Source organism: Pocillopora verrucosa, chromosome 10, assembly GCF_036669915.1.
Source record: "Pocillopora verrucosa isolate sample1 chromosome 10, ASM3666991v2, whole genome shotgun sequence".
Classification (NCBI taxonomy): domain Eukaryota; kingdom Metazoa; phylum Cnidaria; class Anthozoa; order Scleractinia; family Pocilloporidae; genus Pocillopora; species Pocillopora verrucosa.
In genome coordinates, this window is record NC_089321.1 from 15565181 (window position 1) to 15575070 (window position 9890).

The window sequence follows — 9890 nt, forward strand, 5'->3', positions numbered from 1 at the left end:
TTTTTGAAGCAATAAATATTGCTTTTCTACCTAAGCTAAATTTAGAAACAGGAAAGCATTTATGATAGTACTTTACAAAGTTCAATCCCATGTGCGCTAAGTGATATCTTGAGGAAAGTATGTGCTCTCATGTAAAACCTATATATTTAAATGCATCTTATCGTAAATAAATGATAATTTGTTTTTTGCCCTTGCTGCTGATCACGAATAACAACTCCTACACAATAATAAATGTTGATTAACACCAAATTACAAAATTATTCTTCAGAAAAGTTTTCTTTTTTTTAAAGGAATTTTTTCGAAATACTGTAAAAAATGTAAAACTTCACCATAAGAGTGCTCCATAAAAAAACAATCCGCCGAGTCCCCTTACCTTGGGTAATCGCTAACTGCTCGGTAGCAGCCTTCTTGACATGCGTACGGAAAGGGGATCATGAGGAGGACATCCGGTCCGAAAGGGGGTTTATGATAGAGCGCGGTCACGAATATTAATTAATCATTTATTGAAGTATAATTAGAAGATTGACCTGAATGACATAAGTTCAGAATTAAGATACCGGCAATAAAGGGGACATTACAGTAAACAACACCACAACTAACAGCCGTCCCAGTTCTCATTTGCTCTCTGCAGTAATTAAATTGCTATATTCCGCGCTATCTGTTCCTAATACTTAGACTTTTGTTCTTCCAGCTACCCTCAGGTGTTACAAATCCACTATACCTATTGGGAGGAATCCCCGCGATGGAGATTTCAGGAAGATAGTTACATCTTACTATGAGGCGTGAGTCTAGAAGCCCACAATGTATTTGCATGTATTATTATATGGCTTAGGCTAGTGGCCGATATAACGCGTGCTCTGATTGGCTAAGAGCCAGATCAAAGCAGGGCTCTACGCACCCGTAACGCCCACGGGCCGATCACGGATTATGCAAATGAGGATTAGGCTTCAATTGAAATGCTTTTTTTTTTTTTCTTTAGATAAAAAGCCGTATAATAAATAACTTAAAAACCTCGACCATTCGGTCGTTACAGAAAAATCTCAAACCTAGCTCGGCTAAGCCGTATTGACCCGACCGATAGACCGATAGACAACCACCATCTGAACTCACCGCCAAACAACAAAAAGTATTGATCTGGGACAACTGTGGACTTGTTTAGTGAAGCCAATAAAGGACTTAATTCCTCACCCAGGCTGCTTATCTCCGAGAGCAATTTATAAAAGTCCGTTTACCGGTGAAGCAATCAAAAAGAAATTGTACGACAAAGTGCTAACACGCGTCATCCACGAGTTTTACATCAAACAGCCTGGTACATTCATTCACTGAATAAGTCAAATGAATGCTTTTTCTCATTGAAACGACAGAGAAGCTAAGAATACTGACATTTTGCTTAAGGGATGTGCAGTTTATCGATTGCGCAAAAGATTTCGATTGGGCATGTGATCGGCAGACTTCCCGTCTCTGTTCATTGACGCGTGACAATTTTAAACAAACAAACAAAATTGACAATTTTCGAACGGTTCTTGTTTTCGCTGATAATCACCAGAGCAATTATACTAAAACAATTATTCGTCTCAGGGTCAGTAAATATTGGTGAATATTCCACTCGACTAATATTCACCAATATTTACAATCAGGTTAGTAGGTTTAGACCGCAGCCACGCATACCCACATGATCAACTGAAAATTGGCATATTGCTGGTTATTTATTTCTCTGTTTTTCGCGCATGTGCAGTTATACTGGAAAGCAAAGGTGTGGGATGAACAGCAAGTTTGTTTTGGGAACATTTAAAGCCGCCGACTGTGGAACTGCAGCAATGAGATTTTGTTGCGATGGCGAATATTGTAACGGTAAGCCTGATTCAGTATTTTTGCATCATTCAGTGATATAATACAAACTTATAATTATACTATTTTTCAAGCAAGCCCACACATGTCTTCCATGTTTTTGATGGCTTATACTTAGAATAACGAGCACTGCACAAGGATCGATATGGGCTCTTAACTCCAGTTCAAGCTTTTAAAACTAGTTTTTACCCTTCCTTAAATTTAACACTAGGTAAAGTTGCTAGCATTACTGCCAGGGTCTCTCTGTTGTAACGTTCTGTTAACACAGTCCGCATACATGATCTGAATCCAGTCGATTCATGTATTGTTTTAACTCATTTATCCTGACCCATCAACGGGTATAACACAAAATTATAACTGATCAGTTTCCGGCTGGCTTTAGCTGTGGCTTACGTTGTAAGAGCATCGTTACGTTCCATGGGGATCGAAGAGTACCGATCGAATTTTCAATCTTGTTGAAGCAGAAGCTACCTTATCATAAGAGATTAATTAAAGCTTGTTCAACCCATTTGGAACAAACGCCACATAAACCACCAATCGAGGGAAAAATTAAAGCGCGAGCACGCTAATTCCATTAAGTAAATTAAATTTTAAGCAGTGATCTAGATTAAAAGATGTATTTATGTACACTTTAAAATGTTTACAAAATGAACTGCAAAGTATTAACAATGTGCAGTTATGTGGTGCAAGTAATTTCAAAGAGCGGCTTCATTTAAAAGAAGCTAAGTTCGCTGCATATACAGTCATGCATAACTATCGATGGTATAGCTGTCCATGATTTCATTTTAAATAGTTTCAACGGACAAGCTTTTGTCTCAGTTCTAATGTCATGATACTGGTGCTTGTTGAAACATGGAAATCGAAAAGGGTCTTTATCGCAATATCCGCGAATGTGCTCTTGGAAGCGCATCTGCATGTCAAAACACCGAATAATCATTTTTTTCCTTATCTTCAGTGTTAGGCATGTAAGATCCAGTCGCGATGTGATGTGTTTTCCCAGGGTCGAATGATGCATTTGCCAAAAAAAAAAAAAGAAAGAAACGCAAACATTTCTTCGGGAGCCTCAAGCAAATTCACTAGCCATGAACAGCAAAATGAAAGTTGAAAACAGCTTTCTAAGGGTTGACTAAATTGAGAAGTACGTTGGTCCTTTTCTTCTTTCTTGACATATTTCGATCTTACTTCATTAATACGAGCAATTTTTATAAAAGTTTACTGGAAAAGTAACAGTCGATGAGCCAAATATTCAACTTGACAATCTCTTGTCCTTTTTATTTCCTCGCGCTGCGTATTTAATCTTTCCAGTCATAGAATAGTCTTTTTGCAAAGAACCGGGCTGATGGAAAAATAACAGCACTGAGCCTAAGCGCATTAGGCTAGTTTCGTAGTTTGACAGGAATAATGCTTCAAAAACTCCGTACAGATAAATACTAACTTGCGTTGGGCTGACGAACGTTAAAGACAGAATACCCTTTATTACTAGTTAAACGGCAATGCAAGCCGAAGACGGAAGTAGTAGTAGAAGTAGTAGTAGTAGTTCTTTATTTAAACTCGGTTAAAAATCTTCAGTAATGACAACAGTATTTTAATTACAATCATTTGCAAATATTAAAATTAAAATAACTTTAAAAACCTGATTTACAAGATTGCCAAGTGGAAATCGAATGTTTCAAGTGCGCGGTTGATTTCCTTTTTAAACTGCCCAATTGATCTGATCGCCCTACTTTCCGAGGAAGAGAATTCCACAGTAAGGCACCCGCTAAAGCTAAAGCTACGTTCAAATAGTTAGTACGCGGCTTTGGGAAGTTTAGCTTACGGAAAGAATCACGCAAGTCATAGTGTGTGTGTCGTTCACTGAATCGCTCATGCAAGAACACTGGGCCGAGCTAATCCGTTGAGGGACTTAAACATCATCACAGCTTTTCGCTTTCTTCTTGTTGAAGATAGCCGGTCCCACTTCAACGTTTCAAGAAGCAGGCTTGAGTTTACCTCGCAGTTGGCTTGCAGAATAACCCTAGCTGCTCGGTTTTGCAATTTTGTAGTTTCTCACATAGATGAGAACTCAATCCATCCCAAACAGGGACACAGTAATCGAAATGAGGTTGGATTAAAGCGTTACATATTTGTACTGCAGTGGATTGAGAAATGAAGGAACTAATGCGCCTCAGGTTTAGGGCACTGCTTGCCGAGGATATCTTTCTGCATAGTTGGCTGATATGATTGGACCATGAAAGTCGGCTAACAATAATCAAACCTAATGATTTGCCATGCTCAACCTTGCTTACTTGTTGGTTGTCTAATTGGATATCAAGTTCACTACAATTCTCTGCAAGAAACTTGTAACGATAACCAATCACCATAAACTCAGTTTTCGCGATGTTTAGACTAAGCTTATTTGCTTTTAGCCAGCTGTAATGATTGGTAAGTTCAGAATTGTTTGCTTGTTCGAGTTCGGCAAAAGTGCAACCAGGGACGGTGATGTAGGATCGTCGGCAGACATTTTTGCGCATAATATATCGAGGCAATGAGGAAGATCATTTATATATATTACGAAGAGCAAAGGTCCCAGTATACTTCCCTGGGGAAGGTAGGTTAATTTACTTGCACTGGAAAACGCTCCTTTAACACTGCAGAAAACTTGGAAAAGGTGGGAAAATCGTGATCAGTTGGTTGTCGTTCACATCACCACGATAGTGTTAATCTCTCTATAAATTGTACGGTACAGATCAGTTGGTTAACCTGCCTACATATTCCTTCCCCCTAATTAGATCCAAAGGGTGCCCTCGTAGACAAGGCATGGGTTGACTACCAAGCTGAGGTAAGTCTTAATGCTACAACGCCATCAATGATAAATGTGAAAAAAAAAAAAAAAAAGACTCGCAGTGAATATGCTATCTGGAACAGTGGCTATCTTGAAACTAAAAAAGCATCCCTCCCCCCCCCCTCCCCCGTCCGAACGACGATCCTGCAGAAAGTCTGTTCAAACAGGTGTTCAAGATTACTAAAGTCATCTCTATTTAGTAACTGACGATAGCATTTGAATATATAGAAACATGCTTTATAAAGTGAAAAATGTCGTTGTTTACTTATAGTTACAGAATACTTAAATTGTTAAAAAAAGTTTACAGACAGCGGTTTATGATGACAGACTTTGCTCGTTGTACGAGTCAAGTTCGAGTCAGGCTCCGTTTCTTCTGTTTTTTTTTTGTTTGTTTTTTTTTGCTTCGTTTTTATCAAAGGCTGTGATTGTGACTCTTCCTTTCATAACGATGTGCCACCTGATGTTCGAAGCATTAAACATGAACGAGATATTATTGTCAACGCGATCATGAGAATTCATTGTTCAGCAGCAAATTAACCGCAGTCCTCATTCATTCTCGCCATCTATAATTTCCCTGAAAGGATTTGTCCAATGTAGTTGGTGACTAAAGTTTTAGTCAATATGCCTTCTAAAACCCATGTGCCAAGAAAATTAAAAATTCCCGTGGCCGTCTACATTTACCTGCGAAAAGTAAAGATTCTATTCTATATTATCCTGGGTGTACTGTGGACGCAAAAAAGTGGCGCTTGAATTGAGTCAGGCAGGTAATACTTCATCAACGTCCATTTTCTCAGTCGTGGACATGGGATCTCTGCTTCAGGTGTATGCAGCTACAGGTCTTAATTTTCCTAGGAAAATTATGAACACTAAGGGAGGTCGTATATCTTTCCACGGTAGCAGCGAGTAACAGCGGTAATGGCTCTAGCGATTGATATTAACGAAAAACGTTGCAAACCTGAAAGTTTTTTTTTTCTTTTTTTTTCCGTTTACCACTAGCACATCATTGTATAAAAGAGAATAATAACCAGAAGACATAAGAAGAAGGGAAATAAAAGAGAAATAAAAGTTGAACCCTGACTCAAACTTGACTCGTGACTCTTACCTCTGACTCGGGCTCGAGCTTGAGTCGTGCAACGAGTAAACTCATATCGGCATTATATTCAAAGGGTTTATAATTAGCTAAGGAGCTAGACTATTTCCTATCCTTATGTATGAGTGTTTTTGTTCCTTTGGTATCTTGCAGAAAATCGCAGAGGCAATTAAAAAAGGAAAGTAATGATCGTACCCACTTTAGCACAACAAATGGCGATGCTGATCGATTGTGCATGTGACGCTCATTTCTCCGCAATCTGCACTTTTAATTAATACAATGAAACTTGATGTAGAAGGCCGTGTAATTAGAGCCTTGTTAGTGGTTTCAATAAAGGGCTGAATTCAGCCGTGCACGTGGGATAAAAATTAATTGTTGTATTTTTTCACTGTCATCTCGTCTGTTGTGCTTTCGAAAGGGCTTCGCCTGGAGCGAGCAGTAATTCCAGAGATACACGTTTCCCTCCACCTTTTTTACATCGTCCTTTACACCATAAGGTAAGGATGCATTCTGTAGTTATGACGGTGCATTATGCAACCTGCGTTACAGTGTGAAATTCTGAGCTGGAAACTTTGCACATGCAGTCTTGACCTACCTAATAAAAGCAGATAAACGGGCATTGCCTTTAACATTGGTCTGAACTAGGGAAATAATTATAAGGCAGGTCTCAGTGACAGGGGTCAAGTCGTAAATAGGGTAGGGAAAAACGCAGATGTCGGTCATAAATAGGGTAAGGGTTTTGGGAAGCGGGCCGCACACCCCTACCCAATATTGTTGGCAGTACCCCACCCCCCCCCCCCCTTCCCTTAGGGCTGGCTAGCCCGCGAACGCAGATGTATTTCCGAGCCGAAAATACGTCTGTGTTCACAGGCTACGGGCTGGCGAGCTACCCAGCGTTTCTTTGTCCGGGACAGTAAAAAGCTGTTGAATTAGAGAGGTTCATCGGGGAAATGGAGCGCAACAGGGATTATATGCGGAAGGAGAAGTGAAAAATGATAAATTTATTCGTGTCCAGATAAACATTCAGCGTTTTGCCCGAGACAACACAAAAGACAACACTGCGCATTCTCCCTTGAAGTCCTTTCCCATTGCTAATGAAGTAACCAAATTAGAAACTGACATTTTATATTGTTGTGGCATGCTGTGGCATGGTAAAACACCCGCTCATGTTTATCGCTCATATTGACGCAGATGGGGATCATTGCGTGATAACTGACCAATAAATTCGTTCCGCGCGACGTGGAGTTTCCAATAAAATCTCGCTCAATCAATGGGTGGGTAATGAACTTCCACATTCACTAAGCTTTGGAAGCACTTATCCCACAAAAGTTTCACACAAATTTTACCCGGTAGAGGTTTCACCAAAAAAATTAACTCAATAGATTTACATTGTTCCGTTCTGTTTTATACCACGTTCCATTCCACTAGCTTTTGTCTATTCTTTGGTGATATTTCCGTTTATGGAAATTTGGTCTGAATTTTTTGCTGATCATGACACAAAGCTCGGAAGTTATAAACTTTCTTTTAACACTTTAGTTTTAGCCTGGCTGCTGGCGAACTTAACGATCTCAGTCACGAAGTTTTCAATTAAAGGACGAATTCTGTATAAGAATGTTTGTGTCTTTGAAGATGCAAGCTGCCTATTACATAATAAGACCCCATTTACATGGTCTCGGGTACCCCAGACAACCCTTCCCCCGAGTTACCCTGGGCGAACTAACTTTTCACTTATTTCTTTTAAAAAATTCAGCCGACCGTTTAAATGAAGTTATAAACTCGTCTCAGGTAGGCGAGACAACTAGGGGGGTGAGGCGGGACAACTTTTCCTCATGTAAACACCTTGTCTCGCTTACCCGAGACGAGACAACTCGAACAGAAAATGCGTGCGCATGCCATGACCAGGATGTTTACAGATATTTTTTTCCTGCCGTCCGTTGGACTCGCTTGTTCTAACAGATGGTATGCATATGTTGTTCCGTTCTGTTTTATACCACGTTCCATTCCACTAGCTTTTGTCTATTCTTTGGTGATATTTCCGTTTATGGAAATTTGGTCTGAATTTTTTGCTGATCATGACACAAAGCTCGGAAGTTATAAACTTTCTTTTAACACTTTAGTTTTAGCCTGGCTGCTGGCGAACTTAACGATCTCAGTCACGAAGTTTTCAATTAAAGGACGAATTCTGTATAAGAATGTTTGTGTCTTTGAAGATGCAAGCTGCCTATTACATAATAAGACCCCATTTACATGGTCTCGGGTACCCCAGACAACCCTTCCCCCGAGTTACCCTGGGCGAACTAACTTTTCACTTATTTCTTTTAAAAAATTCAGCCGACCGTTTAAATGAAGTTATAAACTCGTCTCAGGTAGGCGAGACAACTAGGGGGGTGAGGCGGGACAACTTTTCCTCATGTAAACACCTTGTCTCGCTTACCCGAGACGAGACAACTCGAACAGAAAATGCGTGCGCATGCCATGACCAGGATGTTTACAGATATTTTTTTCCTGCCGTCCGTTGGACTCGCTTGTTCTAACAGATGGTATGCATATAGTAAAGGAAAAAAGCTCGATAGCGCTTAACAATTTTTACAACTGAATACTCCAGGTAGCATGAAGGGCAGATGGAGCAAGCCAGAAGCTTATAGCTCCATTATGGAAGAATGGTTCGCTCCTGGATCATGGAGAGCGTAACAAGATCGACTTTGTTGTTCCATCAAGGGCTGAGAGACCAATAATGTGTACTTGGAGACTATTGCGTAACGTTTCTACGCCTCTACAATACTGACACATACACCACATGATAGCGAGTGTTTAGGAATTGCAGTGTGGTTCTTCACATTCCTATCGACTAGTCGCGTTCATTTTGGACTGTATGATGCGCCAAACTCACAATTGGACTTTTCCGTCTATCCTGAAGGTCTTTAAGACTTCTCTACTACATTCTCAGGAAACAATCTTGTCTCACACAAGGGGTTTTTGTCTGTGCAAATTCCTGCCTCGCATCCTGTTCATCTACATCCTCATTATTTTTTCTAGTCCACTTTTCTTTCATTTTTAGAAAATCCTGTGACACAACGTATCCAGTATGCACCCGATCATTGCAATGGTGAGTTGCAACAAGAGTCCACTTAGGTCTTCTACCTAAAGTTGGGCTGGAAGAGTTTCTCACGGGCATTTATATTTTGACACCCAGAATTCTTGGATAAAGTTCGTCAGTCCCTTAGCTTTAATCATTTGAAGAGCTTCTGATACTTGGAAAACAAAGGATTGTTCTTTTTAACAGCAGTAAACGCTCCAGACATTGCAAAAGGTTCACCAACAACTCTGAGTTCACAATGAGGATCATTCCTTGATTCGTATTCCAGGCCCACGTGATTTGCGACGAAAACGTCCAGACTCCTGTTCATAAAAATCAAGCAAGATGATGTGACATTTGTAATGTTGTTGTTGTTGTTGTTGTGCGTATGTTGTGTTTTATTTTACATAATGAATTTTTTCTCTAATTTTGTTCCAAGTTTAGAAAATCAGCAACCACACACAGAGCTTGCATGCTTGAGAGAGCTGAAATAAAGATGATCAAAACAAGATTTGACTCAGAATTTGGATTTGAAGATTCTTCAACTTGTAAAAGCACACTCCATCCGGGAACGTAGTCACCGTAGCCCAGAGTGGAAAGTGTAGCGAACCATGTGTAAAAGCCTTCTACAAAAGTCCAACCTTCCACGTACATTCCTTCTAATCCACCGAGACAAACGGTCAGAATCATGAGAGTAAATGTCACAAAAACATTCTTCTTCTTAACGTTTCGAGGTCGTTTCCTGCTAAGCAACATTGTCTCGATTGCGTAAACGAAGTCATAAACCAGTTTAGAAACCATTTTTCCCATTGTTTTCAGAGTTAGCATCATCAGAGGAACACTAAGAAAGGTGTATAAAACAGTGTCGATTTGTCCAAGTGGAGTCTCTGGTGTAATGTTGCCATAACCTAAAAGAGGCAAAGTGAAAGGGTCAAGAAAATTTCATCTGTCTCGACTTTCTGTGATGCTTTTTTCTTGTAAATTATTAACAATTATGAAATTTGTAGAGAAATGCGCGCGCCGTGATTGGCCAGAACGAGTTCATTATAATTCCA

The 9890-nt window shown here is 39.8% G+C and overlaps 1 protein-coding gene across 1 annotated transcript; it reads right to left on the reverse strand.

Annotated features, from left to right (window-relative positions):
• Window positions 1-8989: 8989 nt before the first annotated feature.
• On the reverse strand, window positions 8990-9636 carry LOC136283686 (uncharacterized). Its single transcript, XM_066172886.1, has 2 exons — window positions 9299-9636; window positions 8990-9158 (listed from the first exon to the last, which is right to left on the reverse strand). Exons 1-2 carry the CDS (start codon window positions 9634-9636, stop codon window positions 8990-8992), a joined length of 507 nt encoding a protein of 168 aa, XP_066028983.1.
• Window positions 9637-9890: the final 254 nt, after the last annotated feature.